This window comes from Coptis chinensis, chromosome 9, assembly GCF_015680905.1.
Source record: "Coptis chinensis isolate HL-2020 chromosome 9, ASM1568090v1, whole genome shotgun sequence".
Classification (NCBI taxonomy): domain Eukaryota; kingdom Viridiplantae; phylum Streptophyta; class Magnoliopsida; order Ranunculales; family Ranunculaceae; genus Coptis; species Coptis chinensis.
The window spans coordinates 76,293,093-76,317,795 of record NC_141464.1 but is presented as its reverse complement, the minus strand read 5'-3'; the positions used below and the strand labels follow the sequence as shown (position 1 = coordinate 76,317,795).

Genomic DNA, 24,703 nt, shown 5'->3' with positions numbered 1-24,703 from the left:
TTTTGATTATCGATATCTTTAAGCCTTCAAAATTTCAGCCTTTAGCTTAAAACTTCCATCATAGCAACATAGCCAACACACATTTATGCCATGATGGTCGGAATTGCATACTTGTTCGAGCTACCAAAACCAACTGATTCATACATCATCATCAGTGCCAACGCATGGTTTGTGTGTTCATGTTAACTGTTAAGTACGACTTCACTATGGTCTAAGATTCTGAGCGAATATAAATAAAAGTAAGTGCATTGCAATTTGGTTCTGTTCAGGCTCTGTTGGCTTTGTTCAGCTCTCTAGTACATGGGCTCTCTTCCAATTCCAATAAACTGGAAAACATTCACTTTTAGGCCGAGTTCATCCTGTTGTCGGCCTTCAAATGCTAGGCAGACTTTGTTATTCAGAAACTGAAACTATTTATTTAAGACGACTACATCTGAGCATTTTCTATCTTGATTTATATACAGTATGTCAGTATACCATCTTAAAGTATTTAAATCTACGGGTCTATGCATAGTTTTCAATTATATTAACAATTACTATTGCGACTAACGGGGAAGCTATCAACAACAAACTAGTTTAACCCTTAAAGGTTTGAACTTTATACTAACAAAGTATTCAACAAACTCTCCAAGCAACTACCCAAGACCAACAACAATATCAACATAAACAAACATAAAGAGACTATGTAAAGAACAAACATACACAAGACGATGATTTATCGTGGTTCGCAAATGTGCCTATGTCCACACGGCGAGATCGATCGATGGTTCAACTAGATGAAGAAGAAAGTTACAAGAGGAGTTGTTTTGATTGTACACAACAATCAACTCTCAATCACTCACAAAGAATGTTTTCAACAAGTTTTCTCTCTTTCTCACTCTTTAGAAACCCTAGAAAAGTTCTCTCTAATCCTCTCACAAAGAAAAGTTCTTTCACTCTTTTCTTGATCCCTTATATAGTGGGTTACAGAGTTGACTTATGGGTCGATGATATATTATATGTATCATCCCCGACATACACGATGCTATATTGTATGTATCATCCTAACCAACAATTCCAAGAATAATGGTGCGAACCAACAGGCCCAACAACATGATGATATATTGTATGTATCATCTTGACCAAAGAATTCGAAGAATAATGGTGCGAACCAACAATTCTTTCATAAAGAAAAAGTTCTTTTACTCTCTCTCTTGATCCTTTATATATTGGGTTACAAAGTTGATTTACGGGTCGATGATATATTATATGTATCATCCTGACATACACGATGTTATATTGTATGTATCATCCTGACCAACAATTCCAATAACAATGGTGTGAACTAACAGGTGCCCAACATGATGTATATATCATCCTGACCAGCAATTCCAGTAACAATGGTGCGAACCAACAGGTGCCCAACAGGATGATATATTGTATGTATCATCTTGACATACTTCTACTGTGCCATTTTAGCCCATTTATCAACATTCTCCACCTCGGTGAGGTTTTAACACATAAAACTGAGCCGAACACTATCCACCAAGAAACTAGTATTCAAAACCACATCTCGAACTCGCCGCCAATTTGCCCCGCAGGGCTTTGCCCACAAAGAGCCATACCCATAATGAGTCTTGCCCACGAAGAGCCACCCATACAGAGTCATGCCCACAAAGGGTGTGTTGTGCCCATAAAGAGCTATCTTCACAGAGAGTCATGCTCACAAAGAGCAATAATGCCCACAAAGGGCCATGCCTACAAAAGACATCAATCAACAACACAATAAGTGGATCTGGAGTTCCTCCAACCAATGTTAGAACTCAACTCCATAGAGAACCTTTTACAACCAATAACTCTCTTGCCCTTAGGCAATGAAACAAATTCCCAAGTACAAAACTTGTCATGAGCCTCCACCATTTCCTACAAATCCACCGACCAATCTTTGCAATGACCATCTCTAACAACTTCTTTGAAGTCGTTTGGCACATCACCCTCGATATTCAGTACGTATGTAACTGAGTCCGGTCAACCATAATTCTTCACTGGCTTATCATGCCTATACTTCGTAACTTGTTTCACATTTCGCTTTGGCTTTGATCTAGCCAAAGCTTACTCGCTTCAAGTTGTTGTAGCTCTACTTCTTGTTGAATAGTTTTTCATTAAGAACCTCACTCTCTATAGCATCCTCTGACGCTTCCATCTCAATCACTTGAGATTTTATAGAATCACCACTATCTCCAGCCTTCTCTGGCCTGCTAAAATGTAGCACCAAAGTCTCATCAAAAGTAACCTTACTGCTGACTAGGAATTTGTGGTTCTCAAGACACCATAATCCGTATCCCTTTCCTCCTTTTGCATAGCCTAAGAATATAACTTTCTTAGCTTTAAAATCAAGCTTACTATCCTTCATGTGGTAGGAAGCACTAGATCCAAACACACACAAAGTATCATAATCAGCTAGTTTCCCTATCCACATCTCATAAGGTGTCTTGCAGTCTATCGTCGGAACTGGTGATCTATTATACAAGTAACACGCCATGACCACTGCATCTGCCCAGAACTCTTTGTCAAGATTGGCATTGGAAAGCAAACATCTCACTCTTTCAAGCAATGTTCAATTCATCCGCTCTGCCATCCCATTCTGCTGAGATGTGCCCCTAACTGTCCAGTGTCTAGCAATACCCTGTTGCGCATAGAAATCCTTGAAAGGGCCATAGGTATACTCAGTACCATTATCAGACCTCAAAGTCTTCACCTTTCTTTCTGTGTGTTTCTCAACCATTGCTTTCCACCTTTTAAATGTCTCGAAAACTTTATCTTTGGACTTTAAGATATATACCCACACATAGCGTGTATAATCATTGATGAAAGAGACATAATACCAGTTACCTCCCTTAGAAGCCACTCTAGAAGGTCCCCATATATCCGAATGCACATAATCCAGGATACCTCTCATCTTGTGCTTGCTTATACCGAACTTGACTCTGCATTGTTTGCCATAGACACAATGCTCACAAAATTCCATACTTGGTTTCTTCAAGTCTTTTAGTAGCCATCGCTTGCACAACTCAGACAATCCGACCCCTTTGGCTCATATACCCAAGGCGCATATGCCACAATTTTGTGCACTTAGAATTATCACCACATATACCCACTGCTATATCGCTTATCATTGTACTACCCAATAAAGTATACAAGTTTCCATATCTTTGACCCTTCATAATGACTAAAGAGCCACTAATGATCTTTAGGACTCCACCATTTTCCATAAACTTGTGGCCTTTAGAATCCAAGGTACCAAGAGAAATGAGGTTCTTTTTTAATTCGGGAACATGCCTCACATCGGTTAAAGTCCTCACCACACCATCATGCATCTTGACTCGTATAGTTCCAATCCCTACCGTCTTACAAGCAACGTCATTACCCATCAAAACGGAACCTCCACTCAAGTTCTCACAGGTAAACCACTTCTTATTTAAACACATGTGGTAGGAACACCCGGAATTAAGAATCCACTTATCGGTCATGTGGTCGACTTGTGTAGGCACCGAAAGACTTACATCATCCCTATCAAATCCGTATAAGACTTGCTTCACTCACGTCCTCATTCTCCAACTTACCACTTATTTTATTACTCTTTTTCGGACTAGGGCAATTACTTAGATAATGCCCATTTTCCTTGCAATTGTAGCACCGTACATGTTTTAAAGGTTTCTTATAACCACCCTTCCACTTTCTTGTGGGAAGTCTTCTCATTCGACCTCACTTTTTGTCGACAATTCTTGTGCTTTTTTTTTTATCAAACTTCTCTTCTTCAAACATTACATTTGACATCTTGGGAGCCATTTCTACAAGTCACACAAAGTAACCCACAAGAAAACTCACTCGGGAATTTTATCAAACACCTTGTCTTCACAAACTTGAGCACTATGGAAGTTAACCCAAAACTCAAATTCCAAGGTTGTAAACCTCGCTCTCATACCAATAGTTGTGATTAACGTGGAAGCTATCAACAACAAACTAGTTTAACCCTTAAAGGTTTGAACTTTATACCAACAAAGTATTCAACAACTCTCCAAGCAACTACCCAAGACCAACAATATCAACAAAAGCAAACATAAAGAGACTATATAAAGAACAGACATACATAAGACGATGATTTATCGTGGTTCGGCAATGTGCCTATGTCCACACGGCGAGATCGATGGTTTCACTAGATGAAGAAGAAAGTTACAAGAGGAGTTGTTTTGATTGTACACAACAATCAACTCTCAATCACTCACAAAGAATGAATCACTCACAAAGAATGTTCTCAACAAGTTTTCTCTCTTTCTCACGTACTCTTTAGAAACCCTAGAAAAAGTTCTCTCTAACTCTCTCACAAAGAAAAAGTTCTTCCACTCTCTCTCTCTTGATCCCTTATATATAGTGGGTTACAAAGTTGACTTACTTTAGATGATATATTATATGTATCATCCCCGACATCCCCGACATACATGATGTTATATTGTATGTATCATCCTGATCAGTAATTCCAATAACAATGGTGTGAACCAACAAGTGCTCAACAGGATGATATATTGTATGTATCATCTTGACCAGCAATTCCAGTAACAATGGTGCGAGCCAACAGGATGATATATTGTATGCATCATCCTGACATACTTCCACTATGCCATTTTAGCCCATTTATCAACAATTACAAAACTGTGTTAGCTATCAGCAGATTATACGTACTTACAGAAATTCAGAATGTGAAGAAGGTACTTACATGACCAACCAATACTTACGCCATATTATGTTGGCAGTATTGACGTTGATTCAATTGTGTTGTACAAAAATCACAGTAAAATTAAGACTAGACAGATAGACAATAACCACTTAGTATGGTAAAAGAAGCAAATAATATACCATTATACTAGTCTCTGCCAAGTGCCAACTATGTAAAAATGTTGCAAAAACATCTTAAGCACATAGATGTAAGTACATCTACTCCAACACGTACTCTTCTCCAAACATCAGATGTATACAACATGTGTACTTACTCTTCTGATTCTCCTCATACAGGCATTGAGGATCTTGATCCTTTAACACATATACATGTACCTTCTACATACTCAATATCCATAATATATCACATTGAAATGAGTGAAAATTTCAATTTCTTGGTTTTGCCAAGTGTCTAGAAATTTGCTCATAAACTCATCTCCATCTTTCTGACAGGTAACTCCAAATTATTAACATTGTACAGTCGACGTGAGATTGGAAAGAGAATTTTATCACCCTCGAGAACTTTCATAGAGAATTTTCGTTTAAAAGTTCACACATGCCTCCCTGTGTAAGTTTTTAAGGGTGGTCAATCTCCTCTTTTGTGTTTCCTATCTCATTAAGATTACCTTGTGTAATCAACACATTGTTAAATACACGAATTTTACTTAATAATATTTATTTAGCTAATTTTCTAAATATTTTAAACAAATTTTCCTTTAAGTCCTTCCATGTTGATTGTACTGTCTTTTGCCCCTCTCATGAATTGCAAGGTGAAGCTTCATATTTGCCACAAGAAAATCAACTGCTTGTAGTGGTGTGAGAATTTGGATCATCTCTTTCAAGGTTTTTAGCCTCAGCTTATCTGCTTCTTCCAAGACACTAGCTAGCCAAGGCCAGAGGACTTGCATCAATAGCGTGCTCAACATCCCCATCCGTATCACTAGGATTATTCGATGTATATGCCATCCAAGCTAACAGTTGATTAGCAATGTTCTCCTGCAAGCAAGCCATCCATGTCGAGAGCTTCCATCTCCTACTCTTTGATCGTTTTCATTGGAGTTCATTAATATGGTTCAGTTGTGTAGCCGAGAGTTCACCAAGGTCTCCCTTACGCACACCTTGCAAAAACTCGTGTAGATGCAACTCAAGTTGTGCACCACATGGATTAAACTCATCTTTCACTACTAAAAAAAGGGGTTGTTATCTCAGTTCTAAAATTAGCTTTATCTCGGTTATGCTGATAAGCGAGATAATATGTCCTATAAATGAGATAATATGTCCCATAACTTAGGTACTAACTCTGAGTATAAATATGTTATCTCGCCTTTTACTTAACCGAGATAAAATATATGGATTTTACCACTGGTGGTGTGGAACTGATATAATAGGAAATATCGTTTATCTCACCATTATGGAACTGATATAATAGAAAATGTCGTTTATCTCACCATTATGGAACTGATATAATAGGAAATTTAATTTATCTCGTATTGAACTGATATAATTGATATTATACCAAATATCTCGGCACTCAAATGATATAATTGCTATTATATCAAATATCTCGGAATAAATTTGGCAAAGAAAACAGAAATCACAAAAAAAAAAAAAAAAAAAAAAAAAAAGGGACACACGCGATAGATAAGGAAGTCCCGCTCTACAGGACTCTCTCACGACTAGCACGAAATAAGGTACGAAAATCTGATTTTTCCTTTACTTGTATTGGGGTTTTTTTTAGAAACCGATGGTTTTCTTCTTAATTTTGGTGAATATATGTGTCAGAGCAACCATCAGTTTTTCAGAAATCGATGGTTTTCATCAGCTAGCTAAAAGGAACAAAAATCGGTTTTCTTAGAAATAAAAATGTTCTAACACCTATCTGATGCAAGTTATATGTTTGTTGAAATGCTTCGTAGAATTCCAATTTGCTAAAATTAAATTTTGCATCATCAACAAATTTCAAAAATTAGACTGAAGTTATTTAATTTGTGTGGAATTTAACTGTAAATTGATTGACTCCATTCAAGCTTTCCCAGAATCAGCTTCTCCATTGCAAGTATATGTGCTCTGCCGTAGGCATTGTCCATAATGCAAACAAAGTCATTAACCTCAGGTGCCCAAATCTCCTCATGTTGCCAAAGCTACTGCGGTTTGGCTAGATTCCGAACTAACTTGAAAGAAGTCTCTCATGAAGAATAAAAAACAGCTGAAATCAACTCATCAGCTACGACCTCAATGCCCTTATCAAGCTTGCCCTTTCCGAAGACGCCGGCGATCGAGGTACTCTCCTCTCTCTAATAATTCACTTCTGCTTCACCACCAACATTTCCATGTAGTAAGCTTCAACCTTTCTTTGCAGCCAAATGAGTATGGCAATGCCTTAGTGGTGCCCAGGGATTGTCAAATTCCAGTAGATATTGAAGGTTTAGCTTCCCAAAGAATCATTCGTGTGGTATTTACTCCGACCAGCTGTTAAACAAGTTTTTGTTTCTAAGTATATACATCAGTTGTCTTTCATATAGGAATGTGGTCAACCTAATGCTCCATCTAGAGATAACATTATGGATTACGATGTTTTAGGTCCCTAGAAAATAAAGTATAGTCAAGCCCAAATAATTTTAAGCTTACATAGATTGTAGGCTTTGAATGAAAATAAACAGTTTACAAAAATCTCGAAATTGGGTTTTTATGTTGCTGTAATTATGTGGGCAGACTTTGGTTTCCATGTGTTCCACAAATCTGTTTTTATGTTACCTGGAGATCCTCTTATGTGAAAAGTTGTGTCAATGTGGAAACACGGTGCATCCCAAATAAAGACAGGACAAGAAAATCCACTTCCTAAAATTTTGAATGGAAAGACAGCCTATTTGAGTATGTACTTCATTTTCTGTATCAATTATTGCAATGGCATCAGAACAACAAAATCCCAAAGAATTGTTAGTTCTTGAAGGTCAACTGCTTGCGCTTTTTTTGTCTAGTACCTTCTCAAACTGAAAACCTTGGTCATACTTCAGTCTTCAACACATATTACCATTTGTTCTTATGAGGTATACATCATAATGGTATTGAAGTCACTACGTGGATAAAAGGAGAGAGATATTTGCTTTTGACCTCGTGCTCTAAGGGGTTTTCTGTCAATCCCATGCTTGAAAAGCTTCTATTTTATAACAAGTAGCTGCACCAGTTAGGGTGTTAAAAAAGAGCTGTGACATAGTTTGCTTTTAAATATGGTAAATAGTTCTTTTATTATGTGCTTGCAAAACTGACATTCTGGCCTTATCACATTTTCGCATGTTATATAGACTTGTGTGTGTTGGAAAGTTTGAAAATGGTTATTAATCTCACACTTTGTTGATATATGTTTGTTGTTCTGTCAAAATGTTTCAACTTATTTCTATGCAAAGCAAAATTTAACTGAAATATTTTATTTATTTCAGGATTTTTAAGGTTACTTTATTTATTTCTAGAGTACATTGCTCTTTTCCTTATTTTTAAGGTTACTGTATATGAGTTGCATATTTCTGTTTGTTATTTTGATATAAATACCTGCAAATATCTTAGATTACTTTTTTTTTTCAATTGTTCTAGCTGCTGAAGTAAAGGCTGGAGAGCCCTTGAAGGTTCCGGCTGTGGAGGACTCGATGTTGCATATTTCACAGGTTAAGAACCTTTACTTTATATCGGATATATTTTTGATTTAGCAAAATGGGTATATCTTGATTTAGATTGTTCTAACATCTTTAATCAATTAATTAATTTTTAGGCAGCACTTGGTGAGGTGAAGAAAGAAAGAGGAAATGAATCAATCCTCCTTTATGCAACTGTTGATGGTAAAAAGATTGTTCTGGGGACACTATCTACTGAGAAGTGCACTCAGATAACTTATGATTTGGTATTTGACAAAGACTTTGAGCTTTCACACAGCTGGAAGAATGGGAGTGTTTACTTTGTTGGCTACCAAGTTGAAATGCCAGCTGAAGAGTCCGACGATGATCAATTTGGATCTGGTGATGATTCTTCTGAAGATGATGAAGTTCCTCCTCTTGTCGCTGCTGCTGCTGCGAATGGTACTATATAGTTGTCTCTTGTTGTATAAATGATACTCATCTGTCTTTTGTTAGCTATTTATGTTTCGTTGTCGTTTCTTAGGGAAACCTGAGCTCAAGGTTGAAAAATTAAAGGCTTCTGCTGATAAGGCCAAAGTTGTGAAGCCAGAAACTTCAGTAGCTAAACCTAATGCAAAAATTGCTAAACTAGTTAAGGATGATAAGCCTAAGGTTAGTGATGATGAGGATGATGATAGTGATGATTCTGATGAGGAAGATCTTGAGGAAGATGATTCTGATGATGAGGTATTCACCAAAAACTGAATCATCTGTTGGTGTGTGTAGTAAATTTAATATAATTAGTCAAATTCTGCGTATTTGATAACTTGCCATCTTGTTGCAATTAATATATTTTGGAGATAACTACTGCATCAAAATTCTGAGTTTCATACAAATATTGCAACAAAATTCTGAGTTTCATATTGCAAAACAGAAATAGTTTGCAAACCCACTCTAGAACAAAGACTTGCAACCATTGTCAAATAAAGCATAACATGAGAAACTAACAGAGAAAACACCAATGCAATAATCTAAGACCTAGGCTTTTCCTTCTTCTCCTTGAAGAGGGCAAGGAGAGACACACCAGATACCTTGACCACCTTAAACCGTACTCCAGGAATATCACCGACAGCATGTCCCTTTCGTCCAAACCCTGCAATCAGCACCTCATCATTTTCCTCGATGTAGTTCAAACAACCATCATTGGGTACAAAAGCAGCAATCTTCTTCCCATTTTTAATCAGTTGAACTCTTGCACACTTTCGGATGGCAGAATTTGGCTGTTTAGCCTCAATGCCTATCTTCTCAAGAACAATGCCTTTTGCATGTGAAGATCCAGCAAATGGCTTTTTCCACTCGTTTCCAAGATGAGACTTTTTGTAGCTTTTGTCAGCCCACCTCTGCCTTCTGCGGTGGGACTTCAGCTTGCGTCCAGCTCCCATACCACGTGTCTTCCCCATGATTGTTCGAGTGTGAGTTTGCTTTTCTGTTGAGATGAAGAACGCGGCAGCTCTCTACTCTTTTTACTCGCTCTTTTTAAGGGAGGATTAAATTAAAATTTTAAATTAATATATTTTGAATTAAAATTAATATATTTTGTGTTGTTGTACAAGTGTTGGTATGTCAATAGACATGGTTGTATCATGATATTCATATGATCTGTTATGATTCTTTTTTCTGTGAACTTTAATGGCATGTGCTCTGCATTGTGCTTTGGCTTGTTGTGCAACGGCTGCCGCGGTTATTTTATAATAATAATGAGAGATGATGCAGTTTGCAATTTGATTAATTTTCATGTTTGCATTCTCTCATTTGTTGTTTCTTTTAATGTTGACAGGACATGCTTGCAGCTGAGGGTGATAGTGATGAGGAAGATGATGATTCCTCTGAGGAAGATGAACCCACTCCCGAGGTAATAACTGACTCTTTCTTTGTTGAAAATTATGGTTAATGGTTGCATTATTCAGATGAATGTGCACACTGTAGATGTTTGTGGTTACCTCAGTTACTAAGTTCATATTTTTTTCTTTTTCCCCTGTTTTTTTTTCTTCTTTCCTTCTTTTAGGTTAAAGCTTCAAAGAAGAGGCCTGTCGTTGAATCTGCTACTTAAGACCCTGTTCATGAGAAGAAAGCAAAGTTAGTTACTCCTAAAAAATCAGGTAATTGCTGCGTTCTTAATTCTATGATGTCATTATGACTCCTTTGAGTGTGTCATTAGTTTCAGGAATGTGAGAAGGTTTCATTGATACTTTTTGGCAAAACCATGTGGAATCTAGTTTGGTGTTCTGGACTTCTAGTGTGCCATATCTTTGCAAACTATTTGTATGTAAGGTGTTTTATCTTGTCTTGGTGTAATGATCAATATTATTTTGAAAATCCTCTGCTCCACGAAAGCAGTATTGTACGTGAGATGTCTCTCCATTCATGCGATTTATCTTTTATCCCCCCTTCTTTAGTGTGCCATTCTTATGCAGTTTTTATCTGTGTAAGTTCTGCACTTCTACTGTTCGTGGAGCAGCATTCTTTCACTGACCCTTTAACAAAAGTTATAATGGTAGTTTTGTGCATTAAAAGTGTTTTAGAAGCTTTCCATTTTCTAATACCAGTTGTATGTGTTTGGCTGTTTTGAATGGTTAACCTCTTTAGAACCTAGTGTTCTAGGAAACTAATTGTTATATATGCAAGAAGCACTCTTTCTAAACCTTTGGATTTTTGTTATCTTGTCTAGAATTTACTTACGTTTACAATATTTTCAATGTTTGATTGTAATTCTTCTATACATAGATTCGAGAAAAATGCTTTTTCACACGTTTTATGTCAATTGATAGTGCTCAAACAATTGAGGAAAGGATGAAGAGTTAATAAAACGAGCTATTGACCTTGAATCCTTGATGATATATAATTTTTAATTATTGTTGATGGAAATAACTCTACATCCTTTTTCTTTGACATATACATGTTTTCTCTTAAACGAACATGTCCTGGCCACCGTTCCAATTGATATGAAAGTAGAAGCACATTTCTTCGTCAAGGAGGTCGACATTGCCGGAATTTCTCTTGCAGAGATGATATTTAACGAGATCGATCCCTCATTGGAGGTATGTAAAGGTATGTAGGGAGTCTTTTCTGCAATTCCTATCTCTATTATATTTATTTTAAATGCACAAAAGCATCTATTTATTAACAACGTTTTTTACTCTTAGGTCAAGTGCTTTAAGAAAGATGGAGATTCTATAAGTAAAGTGACACAGTTTGCAAAAGTTTCTGGTAAGGTCACTACTGCAACATTTTATACTTGTTCAACCCTTTCTTTTTGCCCTTCTTCTTTTGTTTATATCTATCTTATTGTGTGGTTCTATTGCTTAGAAGTTACTTCTAAGCAATGTGAGGACCCCGTGATCTATCCTACCGTGAGCTTCATTGGGGTGAGATAGCTTCGAGTGACACACATAGTAATTATGTCCTTGAGCAATCAAATAATTCTATTTTGGTACAGGCCTCCACTAAAGATGCACCTCAAGTTGAGTCCTCAGTTGCCAAGTGTGGAGATAGTCTTATTGACATCAATGACCGATTCCCTCGAGATTTCCCGTCAGATATATTTTCAAAGGAAAGATTGACTGAAGAGTCCTCTAGCATAAGTCCGTTGTACAGTGATGGAACTGGATTGAGCATAAACATTGGTCATTCTTTCAGAAGTTAGCACAGGATGAGTTTGTTAGAAATGATGTTTCTCTTATGGATCAGGGCCATCTTGGATATTTGTCACCACTTACTAAGTTGATGAAGAGAGTCTTGGAGCCTATAATTTTTCACAGCTGACAACCGACGTGAATACTTTGGGACCTGTGGATTCTCAAATTTTTTTTGAGTAGGAAATTCAAGAAGAACCATCTCAGAAGGAGGAAATTCAAGTAGGAACCATCGTATATAATTTGATATAATAGTAGTTGATACAATATTTGAGTTTCTATATATAATTGATTGATCACTAGTACTCTTTTGAAAGTTAAGTTTATATTGACATTGTTCTTTCTTATATTAATGAAATAAGTTCTTTAAAGAATTTACTTATGTTGGGTTGCTTTTGTTAATTGGTATTGATGTTTTTGTGAATATGAAAGGGAATGTGGTGGTTTAGGACCAGTCTTTATTTGTTTGGTTAATTGTCATGAGCAATAGCAACAAAAATGACAAAGGGTGAGATAAAAGGTTGTCCAACAATCTCCCTTTCCAAAAAAATTTATCACGGTTATTTTTTGATATTATCTCGGTTTCAATAAAAAAAACATCTCAGTTTTTTTCTATACTAATTGGTTTCAATCAACAATTTATCTCGGTTTTTATTTTATATAATATCGGTTTATTTAGAAAACCGAGATAATATATTTAGATAAGATCTCAGACTTATGAGATAATTTAGTAGCTTATTATCTCGATTTTATAGAACTCTATTATCTCAGTGGATTTTATCTCGGTTGTTTTTTTCTAGAAAACCGAGGTAAAAACTCTAACATCTCACCTTTTAGCTGAGCTTATAAACCCTTTTTTTAGTAGTGTTTATGGAATAAACCTTTACCACCTGCTATGATGTTAAACTCAGATGGTACTGTTTGGGCAATAACTCACCTAAACACACTAATAAAGTCGTAACGGGTGTTTACTATGGTAGAGGAAAGATTGAATCATGTGGTTGCCTACGTATTCAGAGTGTTTTCCATAATCAAGTCTCCATATGCATAGTTCTTTGTAAATGAGAAGTCTTATTTATATGTGAAGGAAATTATATTTCTTGTTGTTTAAAGAATATAATTTCCTTAACAGTTGAAAAGTTTCCACAATTGTTTAAAATCTTACCAAGCTCTTTAAAATGAAAAACATCTAGCCATCTTTGCATCTAGATTAGATGGCCGATTATGTGGGCAATGTAAGTAGGCGCACTAGTGGACAATGAAAGTGGGTCACTCTTTCCCCTCACACTAGTGGGCAACACAAGTATGCAACCCTTGGTACATAACAATGGTCGCCAGGGGGAATAATAATATGGTGGTACATACAGTACTTTGTCACTAGCTAATAACTTCGGGTTTTGGAGGTATAATCACTACTAAAAAAAAGGCTTATAAGCTCAGCTAAAAGGTGAGATGTTAGAGTTTTTACCTCGGTTTTCTAGAAAAAAAACAAGGAGGTAAAATCCATCGAGATAATAGAATTCTATAAACCGGAGATAATAAGTTACTAAATTATCTCAGAAGTCTGACGTCTTATCTAAATATATTATCTCAATTTTCTAAATAAAACCGATATTATATAGAATAAAACCGAGATAACTTGTTGATTGAAACCAATTAGTATAGAAGAAAACTGAGCTGTTTATTTTATTGAAACCGAGATAATATCAAAAAATAACCGTGATAAATTCTTTTGGAAAGGCCGGGAGATTGTTGGACAACCTTTTATCTCACCCTTTGTCATTTTTTGCTGGTATTGCTCATGACAATTAACCAGCAAATAAAAACCTGTCCCAAACCACCACATTCCTTTTCATATTCATAAACATCACCACCAATTAACAAAAGCAACCCAACATAAGTAAATTCTTTAAAGAACTTATTTCATTAAGATAAGAAAGAACAATGTCGAACATGATCTTAACTTTAGTAAGTGGAGACGAATATCCAAGATGGTCCTGAACCATAAGAGAAACATCATTTCTAACAAACTCATCCTATGCTAACTTTTGAAAGAATGACCAATGTTTAGGATCATGGTTTTCCATGTTCATGCTCAATCCAGTTCCATCACTGTACAATGGACTTATGCTAGAGGAGTCTTCAGTCAATCTTTCCTTTGAAAATATATCTGACAGGAAATCCTGAGGGAATCGGTCATTGATGTCAATAAGAATATCTCCACGCTCTGGAGCGGAACTGTTGCATTGATGTCAATAAGAATATCTCCACGCTCCGGAGTAGAATGCTTGGCAACCGAGGACTCAACTTGAAGTGCAACTTTAGTGGAGGCCCCTACCTAAACATAATTATTTGATTGCTCAAGGACATCATTACTATGTGTGCCACGGGAAGCTATCTCACCCCAATGAAGCTCTGGTAGGATAGATACAGGGTCCTCACATTGCTTAGAAATTACTTCTAAGAAATAGAACCACACAATAAAAGAGAATATAAACAAAAGAAGAAGGGCAAAAAAAAGAAGGGTTGAACAAGTATAAAAATGTTGTAGCAGTGACCTTACCAAAAACTTTGCCAAACTGTGTCCCTTTACTTACAGAATCTCCATATTTCTTAAACCACTCGACCTAAGAGCGAAAAACGTTGTTAATAAATAGACGCTTTTGTGCATTTAAAATAAATATAATAGAGATAGGAATTGCATTAACGACTCCCTACATACCTCCAATGAAGGATCGACCTCGTTAAATATCATCTCTGCAAGAGAAATTCCGGCAATGATGTCGTCCTCCTTGGCGAAGAAATGTGCTTCTACTTTCATATCAATTGGAACGATGGCCAAACAAGTGACGTCCCCTAGAAGCAACCCGATAAATAGAACACATAAATTAATGCACTAAAGATCACATATCGAATCCAATAAAACCAACAATTTTAGATTTGAATAGTTTTATCAACATTTAAAACATTTAAGGAAAGGACATATATATAATATGGTACAACATGAGTGGGGTTGTGCTAAAAATGAAGTATAAAAAAAAAAGAGTGAAGCGTATGAATTATTAGAGAAAGGAGAGTACCTCGATCGCCGGCGTCTTCGGAAAGGGCAAGCTTGATAAGGGCATTGAAGTGATCTACTAATATAGCTGTGCTTTTCCCATTACAATAACTAGCTTTATCCACACAACAATAACAAAAGGTTCTAACTAGGTGTGTTAACACGTAATTGATGGTCATACAACAATAAAAGAAAATTCTAACTAGTTATTGACCAACCTTTGAGCTTTAATTGGGAATCGGGTGGCGAGAAAGCAATAGAGACAAACAATACTTTTGCCTTATGATAATCACTTGTTACAGGAGCAAATGTTGCATTCCTTTCTCTCGATCGCATCCTCTTGAAAAACTGAATCAGAGTTCTCATAAGTCCTTTTGCCTAGTGATGTTACACCTGCCTTTTAGTGCTAGATCATGTTTACGATGTAACCTTGAACTACACTTGATGAATTTGATATATCGGGCTTTTTCTTCCACTCATCACCCTCATGAGTTTTAAACCTACCTTTACCTCGATAGTCACTAGCACAAGTGCAAACATTCTCAACAAGTTAAATGAACAAATCATTATCAATCATTTATCTTATTTCAATTCTAGAATTGTTTTGGAACTCCCATCTAACCCTAGATACAAACAACGTATAAAATGCCCAGAATGATTTAAGAAGCTCTTACTTCATTTCTAGAAATATTCCTCAAAATAGGTCCGTGCACTGAAAGAGGGCACACTAGGCTTTCTAGCCAACTTGTAAAAGTAAAAACATTCCCTACATTCATCCAAATCACACGTAACTTGATTATTTAGAAACTAGGTTATGTAGACTTACTTTTTTAGGTAGAACTCAAAGTTCCAATCTCAGCTCATCTAGAAGAAAACTTAGGTCGAAAACAGTAAAAATATTGATTTTCAGCAAACTAGATTTCTGACGGGCTATCTTCGGAATAGTACAACTCTTTCCACATATATCTGTAAGCAGCGAGGCTTTTTGCGTTATAAAAATAACACACAGACCTTACTTCTTTATGTTTTACGAAAATTCTCAATCTCGTTCTAAATATGCTAAAAGTAGGCTCGAACACAGTGCGCAGAAACTGATTTCTGACGCACTGTTTTCTGCCAACCAAACTTTTAGGCATCGTAACTATCTCCACAGGCCTCGGAAAGCACCGAGACCAACTGGGTTGGAAAGAAGACACACGGGTCTTACTTTTTCATGTTTTAGTATGGGTTTGAATCTCAGCCAAACTGGGTGAAAACGTGGCTCCAAAACTGACGCAGATCCTGATTTTCAGAAGACAGATTTCTGATGGTGTACTTTATCGACTTCCTAACCTTTCACACTCGCAATCAAATGAAGAACGACTTATTGTTATAAAAAGCATACCCAAGAAACATGGTTTTTCATGTTTTGAGGAAAATCTAACATAAACTCGAAGTATACAAACATTAGCTCCAAACAGGACACAAGTACTAGTGTTCCAGTTTTTTTGTTTCATGAATGATTCAAAATGTTCAAAACTTAAAAAATGGATACAAGTCACAAATACAACTAAAATTATATTCTCTGATATTTCAAGATGCAAGTCAACATTTCCCACATGATTTTAATGATACTAGGCAATCGAACACAGTGTGCCAACTCATGACCAGATTATATACACTTGATAAACACCACCTGAACAACAATATATACACACCAAAATTTATGTGAAGAATACAAAAAGGTGAGGGATCAACATCAACTATAGCACAAACGTTAAGCAAACCATACAGTTAGACAATCATACCACATACTCAAACAATTAAATCAACTAAGCAATAATATCAATTGGTTCAAATATCTCCTCCACCATAGTCCATGATTTAGTAACTATGTATATTCATAAAAGCAAATCAAAGAAAAATAATGGTATAGGTAAACCCAAACTTTCAATTCCAAATCCATAAGAAATTGGTAGAATGATTACTCACCAATTAGCAAATTCCCAACTCCAAGAATCGATTTCGAGCTACCGAGCTCCAAGTTTTGACGTCAAAATTCGACGATTTTCCGCTTCCACCTCCTCATCTTTTCTTTCCTTATAATATTTTCTCCTTCTTTCTGACTCTACTTCTTCTCCCTCTTTCTAATTGGAAAAGATACTTGGTTCTGTACTAACTAGTGGCTAGCCCAAGATTAGATATTCGGTTTCTAAAAAACCCAATCCATAAAAGTAAAGTAAAAAATTAAATTTTCATACCTGGAAGGAGTAGGAATTGTTTTTGAGTTGGAGACGGCAATACAGATGAAGAGAGAGTTGAGTTGGAGAGGGCAATATAGATGAAAAGGGAGTTGAGTTGGAGAGTGGAGAAGCGAGATGCTTGGGAGGCTGGGAGCACAATGGGGCGCGCGGTTGCCATCCTGAGAGAGTGTGAAAAGTGGACGAGAAGAGGGGTGGTTGCCATTATCTAATTGTGTCCTCCTTTTTTGCGATTTCTATTTTCTATTAATCTATTTTGCCTATCTATTCCGAGATATTTGGTTTAACATCAATTATATCAGTTGAATGCTGAGATATTTAGTACAATTTCAATTATTTCGATTGAGTGGGAGATAACTGAAATTTCCTATTATATCAGTGCCACACCATGCGAGATAATTATATTATGGTTTATCTTGGATATATAAGAATCGAGATAACATAATTCTACTCATAGCTAATAACTAGTTTATGGGACATATTATCTCACTTATCAGCATAACTGAGATATTTATAATTTCATAACCGAGATAAAAACCCCCTTTTTTAGTAGTGAATTGGGTATGAGAATGGAGTAGTATTACTAACCTATATAGGTTTTTCAAATCAAAGATCTATTTTGATTCAAGAGCTAAAGGGAATTGCAGAAGGTATGAAGGCATCTCGATATGATGGTTGATGTACGACATTTGATGGTAAACTCTGACTCTATCTCTGAGAGTAGTTCATATAGTTAATGGAAAAGAACCTACTTCGTGGTACTGTAGGAATATCATGCAAGATATTATTCTTCACAAAAGAGATTTTAGCTCTCTAGTGATTGAGCATATACATCTTTAGGGAGGGAAACAAAGCTGCTGATTACATTGCTAAATCAGTAGATATGAGTTTTGTTAGCAATTTATATTGCATAGGTCCTATGGAGGATGAACTGAATGTAATAGTAGAAAATGATGCTAAAGGAATTGTGTACAACATATTAAAATGAATGCATGTTGGGGTCTGTCATAACCCTTAACAATTTTTTTTTTAAAAAAAAAAAAAAATTGTGCACCATATAGTGTGTAAACAAGTCGAATCGATTGGGAGGGCCGGTCTACACCTTGCTAATGTCAAGTAAGAATTTTCAAAGGAACTTCCCCAAGAGGGACAAAAAAAAGTATGGAGCATTGTCCTGGGCAAGGATAGCTCGACTTGCACCATATTCTTCGTAGTGTTTCATGTTGATTTCCTCGAGTAGGCGAAGCTTTATTTCATCTTGTAATATCCCGTACTTTTTAATTAATTAGTTTTGATTATCATAAAATTAGGCTAGAGGGGTCAGTTAAGAATATTTAGTAGTCTTAAGACTCGGGTAAAAAAAAATTAGGATTTAATACTTTAATTTGACCAAAATAGAAAACTGACACGTCACCTAATTTTACAAGAAGTAGATGAAAATATCCTCATATTGCAAACAACCAAAACCGACTAACTACTCAAAACGTAGTGGTTCTACATAAAAGAAACCTTTTGAGATAAGAACATCAAGTCATCAACTATTTGTACGGGGATTAACCAATTTATCTCCCCCAAATCTCTCAGAAATAGTTATCAAACCAGAAATATCTTCAGTTTTCGAAATAGGAAAAACTCAATAACAAAAGAATATTTTTGAGTGAAAAGTTTTAAGAAATAGGGAAATCTATCTAGATCTAGCCGAATTGGCTTTTATGAGTTTAGAAATCAAGTGTTTTTTTACGCTTAACAGAATTCTTCTGAAATAAATGGATTTATAAATGAGGACATCTAGGGTGCGCAGGGTGTACTCGTGCCCAGGCTTTTATGCCCTTGGACAGTACTTTGTGGAGCAATACACCAATACCTTTTGCTGTTATGAGTGGCCTAGATTCTGAAATAGTATACTAAGAACTAGCCTATACCATGCATTTTGAAATTTAAAATCATAGAAAGAGTTATTTCCAAGCAAGAGAAGTGACTTGATTAGACAGCCAAACCCCTATTTTTCTGACGAGCTACAACATAAAAAATTTGGCTACAGAAAACCTTATTTATGGCTAGAGCAGAGGAAGCAAATACAATGACCTTATAAAGTTATAAAAAACAAGCATTATCAAAATTCAAACACCATTCCACATTACATGCTACCTCTCTTCAAAAGCCTTTACAACAATTATTTGCATTCTTGTGAATCAAAACAACGGAAGTGAACAAATAGTGCATTTCAAAATGCATGCGTTACTCTGGTTGACACTAGCAATACCTCTTTGATTGCTTTTTAACTATAAGATTCCCATCTTCAACTGAACCCATCTCAATAAAAGGCTTGGTTACAAACTTATAGGAACGTTAAGGTAATGGCCCCATCGCCATTTTTCACATATGTGCGCTTAACTTGGCCAACTATAGATTCATCACAAAATGAACAACAAGTGTATCCATACTATACGAAACGACTAACAACTCAATTATCCCATTGAATTGCAACACAAACAAAAAAATGTGGATAAATAATTTGTTGTGTAATGTTGATTTAATGCAGAAATAAATAAAAAAAGCTATAGTGTACCGACGTTAATATAATGCATTTTAAAATGAGAAAAGAGTATGACCTCAATAATACCGGAGTACTAACGAAATTTATGTACATTGAGATTGTAGAAGAAATAAATTTGAAATAAAAAGAAAGAATTTAAGTGAAGAATATGAATCACAGAAACTATGAAGTAGTTTTTTTTTTCTATGAAAAACGGTTAAAGGGTAAAAAGAGAAGATGAAAAAGTTTGAAAAAAAAGGTTTCGTTGGCGGTCTTGAGTCATATCTCCAAATTCGAAAACATTTTAAAAAATAACGATTTTTAGTAATGAAAATAACTAAAATGGTATTAAAACCCAAAAATAATCCTTCCGGGTTTTTAAAAGTAATTTTATTTTTGAAGCAGCTCTGTAGACCAATTTCTTGTTTTGATTATTAGTTGTTAAAATTAGCCTAATATTGATATGAGTTTGGGCTTGGACACTTTTTTGAGTACGGTTGTTTTATTGGGCTTGTTATAGGCCTAATTGTGTGGGTTAAATATAATTAGCTTTTAGAGTCCTAATAATATAAGAACTAGTTAATATATAGATTTAGAGTGCGGTCATAAGTCAAAAATACTAAGAGATGAGAGAGAAGGGAAGAAAGTGATTGCTAGTAACCAAGATTTGCTTTGGAAGGAAAGTTCACATTGCTTTGAGGCAAGTACCTATTTGTTGTTCGTCTTTTTTTAGCTTAAGAATTATTGGTTGTCTTGTATTTTATGTATGGTATGTATAATGAATTATATGCTCATATGCATGTTGTTTTGGTGTAGATATACAATATATATCTTACTTCTTTAAAGAAAACGGGGGGCTCTACAGTAAAATTCATCACATCATTCATTTTTCTTTCCTATTTTGCCCCTTGCCAAATGCCAATATTACAGTTCATGCTATTTTTGTTTTATTTTTATTTTGTCTTTTTTGAAGGGGTCGAATTGTATTTTCATGTTCATAAATTATTAAAGAAAAATAAACTATATTCGGTGGGGTCAACTACGTCGGAAATTTTTTTGGGAATTGTTGGGATTGATTACGTGACGAAGACACGTACAAAGAGGCTAGTCCATGATCTGTTAGTATTCAATTTTTTTACTTGTTGCTTTTAGTCATTCTTTTCTACTGCACATTTTTTCGAGATTGTTTGTCTTACCATGTTATTACCTTTGTTGATGATTAATGTATGTACGCCATGTGCTTAGCCCATAGTTCGTGATTTCAATGAAATTCTCGTAATTCCGCCCAATATTTTGATTTTTGAGAAATTTGGAATTCCGGATCAAGAGTCGAAAAAACATGAATTTCATAATATACTCGAAATATAACGGAATAAGGGCTTAAATTCCGGTTTTGGGATTTGTCGGAATTCTAGAGATTCCGAAATCTTAAACTATGGTCTAGCCTATGTATAGCTTATGTTTTTTTAAATAGTAAGTAGATACTTACATAATCATTCATATTAATGTACGTTTGCATACTTGTTGAATTTATTTTGAGATTCTTTGTAATATTAAGTATTGTAGGGGAATTTTCGAGTATCCCCTGATCTTCCTTTGTGCCTTGTGATATATAAGTTTTTACTTGGTAAAGAAGGGATGAGATGATGGTGAGTTCAGGGTTGAACCGCCTGGCGGCTGCCTACGTATCTCCTTGTTTATTTAGGAGAATCAAATCCTATTTTATGTAGTTCCTAAGAGTGAATCCCTATGGTTTATATAGGAAGAGCTTTGACAGTCCTAGGGTTAGGGTTGTCATCACCGCTTGTGAGTTCCCTTCCATCTTTGGACTCTACCTTCCTATTGGGAATTCTCTCCTTATGGAAGTCTGAATCTAGACCATAACTTATGAGAGGTAGGTTTACTTGTTGATCATAATGTCTCATCGTATATGGAAATATTATATCTAAAAGGTAACTCTTAAAGACAGGGCATCACGATTCCTTCCTTATCATCAAAGATCGCCTTTTTTTCTAGTTTCCCTCGTTTAGAATCATTCCATATCGATTCCTAATGACTTGAGAATCATTATACTTAGAGGATGATCCACGTGTGCAGCACATGTCCACTAAACACTCTTGCTAAGCACGAGATCACTTATTCACGAAACCCGATCGATAGTCCTTGTCTCATTCTAGACATCTATAGTCTTAGGTTATTTCCCATACACGTGTCATCTATCCAATGACAAGAAATCTCCATTACAAGTATTGTCACATGCTTTTGTCTTTATACCACTATTTGTTCCAAACTTGTTTCTATATAGTATAATATTATATTTATCCAAACTTGATGAAATCTTGTACTTAATTACTGTATTGTCTAATAGTTTGAGTGCACATGTGTGTCTTATATATGTTAGTATTTATTCTAAGTTTTGCTCATAACAATATATTATGTAGAGTCAAAATATTAGTTTTGATATTGTAAGAAGTGGATGTATATAATGTCTGTATATATAGACTGTATTATAAGGTATTTGTATGTATATATGTACACTTATTGTATACAAGAATTGGAAACGTTTGTTTCTTGGTTTGCATTGTGAAATTAATTTAGGTGTTAGTTGTTGTCGGTTTGGGATCTATTTTGATTACGGTAATGCTAGGCATTGCTTCTAGCGAGTTTGTAATAATGAACATTAACTGTAAGAAAATTGGTAATGGAAAACAGTTCGTCGTATTACTCAACCAATTGATAGCATGACTTGGTGTGCTCTGGACACGACCTTTCATGAGGACAGTTGAGGGCATTGTGTAATTTTTTCGAAACCATATAAAGTGAAAGAGAAAACATTTAATTAATATATAATTGGAATTGTGTGTTCTAGATATGAGTGTATTTGATTTGTTCATCTAGTTTTGTAGGGTTAACGAGTATTGCCCCCCACTAGATTGGGGGGGGGGGAGGGAATCCTAATTTCCCCATCTAGGAGGGGGAGGGGGTAATACTAGTTAACCTAGTTTTGTTTACTGTACGTCTTCCTGTTATCACATGTTATTTTATTTTAACACGTATGTAAGTGTTACTGATAATTCTTATGTTAGGATTAGAAAACAATATTATAGTGCACTTGCTGGGCGCATTGATTTACGCCCATTTTTTCACCATTTTACAGGTTAGTGTGATTAAGAACATGGATCATGATAAAGTTCTGGCATGACTCTGGCATCAGGTTGTTCAGTTTAGGTCGTTATAATTCATGTAAAGAAGAAGTTGTATTTTATTAAAAAGTGTTCAATGTTCTTTTATTCTTTTGTAAGAATAGTAGTAATAATAAATAATATTTTTTTAGTTGTATATTTCTTGACCTGGAATGTTCTTTTAGTTAATGTTCCCAGGCTTTGGTTTCCGCATTTTGTTGGCGCCTCTCCATATTCCTGGAAGTTAGATTGGCCAAAACAATAATGAATGCACCAAAAGATTCTAAATTCCAAAAGATTGTATTCCAAATTCCAAATTTCTAATAAATAATAATTCTAATTTCAAAACAATAATATTAGCAACCAAAATATTGGATGCTTATACTTGATGTCATGCATCAACTTTTACAGTGAACATTATGGCATTAAAAAGAACGGTCTACATTTAGACAGATCTCGGATCAGTTAATTAATCCATGTTGTATTAAAACTTGTTTAGTTGTCACTTAACCTTCCATGTTTATGATCTCTTCTTTTGCCCCACTCGTGCACTGATAGATGAAGCTTCATAGTGGCCATAAGAAAATCAGTAGCCTGCAGTGGAGTGAGAATGTTGATAATTTCCCTCAAGGTTTTCAGCCTCAGCTTATCTGCTTCTTCCAAGATACTAGCCAAGACCAGGGCACTTGTGTCGAGTGCACAGTCTACATCTCCATCTGATTCATTAGAATGATTTGAATATAGGCCACCATAGCTAATGGTTGATCTGCAATTGTTTCTTGCAAACTTGCCATCCAAGTGGACAACTTCTCCTCTTCTTTGATTGTCTTGCAATGTAACTTGTTTATAAGGCACAATTGTGAAGCCAGGAGTTCACCAAGGTCTCCTTTTCTTTCACCTTGGTAAAACTCGTCTAGGTGGGACTCGAGTTGTGAACCACTCAGTGTATAAATAAGTCGAACCGCTAAGGAAGGTCTACACCCGCCTAACCATAAGGAGGAGTTTCCGAAGGAGCTGTGCCAAGTGGGGCATAAATGAGAATGGAGCATCAATATAGGCTAGGATCGCTCGACTCTCACAATATTCTTCAAAGTGTTTCATGGAAATTTCAGCCATATGTCTGAGCTTTATGTCGTCTTTGGAGTCTTCTTGTAATGCTTTGAGGAGTCTTTCGAGATCCTCTCCTTGTTGAGCAACCCAGTTAATGAAACAACAGCGCGATGAATCTTGCTCGGAGCTTGTCATCTAAAGTACGTGATCCTTGTATGGAGAAGTGAGACTTAGAGTGAACATTCATTGATGAGTAGAATAAGCAGATCACTAGGCTCTATTTATACAGAGATGTGTTGTCCATATTTGCACAAAGAATGATAACATCAATGCCATTTATATCAATGTTCTAACATGTTCGTTTGGATTTGTCGAGTTCGGTCTGCACCAGAACCCAAAACCTAAACCGTACCATTACATTTTAAGATTCGAAGAGATGCTTTTGTTTACTACATTGTGCAGCATCACATGAGACAGTGCGAATTGAAGATTATAGAGATTTTCAAAGGAATGGCTGAGTTCAATTCCCCGTCCTTTGGCAATGGTAACAGATTCAATGTCTTGAGCGAAGCTAATTCACTTCTACGA

At 35.7% G+C, this 24,703-nt stretch overlaps 4 protein-coding genes across 12 annotated transcripts; 1 reads left to right on the top strand and 3 right to left on the bottom strand.

Moving 5' to 3' along the window:
- Positions 1 to 6,329: 6,329 nt before the first annotated feature.
- On the top strand, positions 6,330 to 12,242 carry LOC147478155 (histone deacetylase HDT1-like). Of its 5 annotated transcripts, none has more exons than XM_086584593.1 (11): positions 6,330 to 6,443; positions 6,780 to 7,032; positions 7,112 to 7,204; positions 8,341 to 8,411; positions 8,516 to 8,819; positions 8,902 to 9,104; positions 10,195 to 10,269; positions 10,423 to 10,516; positions 11,370 to 11,465; positions 11,561 to 11,624; positions 11,854 to 12,242. In XM_086584593.1, exons 4-8 carry the CDS (start codon positions 8,394 to 8,396, stop codon positions 10,465 to 10,467), a joined length of 645 nt encoding a protein of 214 aa, XP_086440719.1. In that variant the 5' UTR covers positions 6,330 to 6,443; positions 6,780 to 7,032; positions 7,112 to 7,204; positions 8,341 to 8,393; the 3' UTR covers positions 10,468 to 10,516; positions 11,370 to 11,465; positions 11,561 to 11,624; positions 11,854 to 12,242. The 5 variants fall into 5 exon arrangements, with proteins under 5 accessions (XP_086440719.1, XP_086440721.1, XP_086440722.1 ...); XM_086584595.1 differs by having other exon boundaries at positions 6,348 to 6,443; positions 6,789 to 7,032; XM_086584596.1 differs by lacking the exon at positions 6,330 to 6,443 and having other exon boundaries at positions 6,564 to 7,032; positions 11,370 to 11,455.
- On the bottom strand, positions 9,226 to 9,898 carry LOC147478156 (small ribosomal subunit protein uS12). The gene has a single exon (XM_086584570.1). It carries the CDS (start codon positions 9,815 to 9,817, stop codon positions 9,389 to 9,391), a length of 429 nt encoding a protein of 142 aa, XP_086440696.1. The 5' UTR covers positions 9,818 to 9,898; the 3' UTR covers positions 9,226 to 9,388.
- A 1,712-nt stretch (positions 12,243 to 13,954) lies between the features above and the next one.
- On the bottom strand, positions 13,955 to 17,593 carry LOC147478154 (uncharacterized). 5 transcript variants are annotated; one of them, XM_086584830.1, is made up of 7 exons: positions 17,348 to 17,593; positions 17,079 to 17,265; positions 15,326 to 15,455; positions 15,130 to 15,222; positions 14,772 to 14,905; positions 14,613 to 14,676; positions 13,955 to 14,509 (listed from the first exon to the last, which is right to left on the bottom strand). In XM_086584830.1, exons 3-7 carry the CDS (start codon positions 15,441 to 15,443, stop codon positions 14,388 to 14,390), a joined length of 531 nt encoding a protein of 176 aa, XP_086440956.1. In that variant the 5' UTR covers positions 15,444 to 15,455; positions 17,079 to 17,265; positions 17,348 to 17,593; the 3' UTR covers positions 13,955 to 14,387. The 5 variants fall into 5 exon arrangements, with proteins under 5 accessions (XP_086440956.1, XP_086440960.1, XP_086440958.1 ...); XM_086584834.1 differs by having other exon boundaries at positions 13,955 to 14,464; XM_086584832.1 differs by having other exon boundaries at positions 17,079 to 17,261.
- A 5,967-nt stretch (positions 17,594 to 23,560) lies between these two features.
- Positions 23,561 to 24,114, bottom strand: LOC147478153 (protein DOG1-like 3). The gene is given in 2 exon segments (XM_086586179.1): positions 23,561 to 23,806; positions 23,809 to 24,114. Coding segments are annotated over 2 exon segments (552 nt in total).
- Between the last annotated feature and the right edge of the window lie 589 nt (positions 24,115 to 24,703).

What these genes read in the sequence shown, in the direction of transcription:
- LOC147478155 (XM_086584593.1), top strand. An exon ending in CGCTGCTGCTGCTGCGAATG is followed by an intron (nt 8,820 to 8,901) that starts GTACTATATAGT and finishes GTCGTTTCTTAG; the next exon opens with GGAAACCTGAGCTCAAGGTT. An exon ending in AAGATGATTCTGATGATGAG is followed by an intron (nt 9,105 to 10,194) that starts GTATTCACCAAA and finishes TAATGTTGACAG; the next exon opens with GACATGCTTGCAGCTGAGGG.
- LOC147478156 (XM_086584570.1), bottom strand. Translation starts at nt 9,817, where the DNA reads ATGGGGAAGACACGTGGTATGGGAGCTGGACGCAAGCTGAAGTCCCAC.
- LOC147478154 (XM_086584831.1), bottom strand. Translation starts at nt 15,443, where the DNA reads ATGCGATCGAGAGAAAGGAATGCAACATTTGCTCCTGTAACAAGTGAT. An exon ending in TTCCCAATTAAAGCTCAAAG is followed by an intron (nt 15,223 to 15,325) that starts GTTGGTCAATAA and finishes GTGTGGATAAAG; the next exon opens with CTAGTTATTGTAATGGGAAA. An exon ending in CGAAGACGCCGGCGATCGAG is followed by an intron (nt 14,906 to 15,129) that starts GTACTCTCCTTT and finishes GGTTGCTTCTAG; the next exon opens with GGGACGTCACTTGTTTGGCC.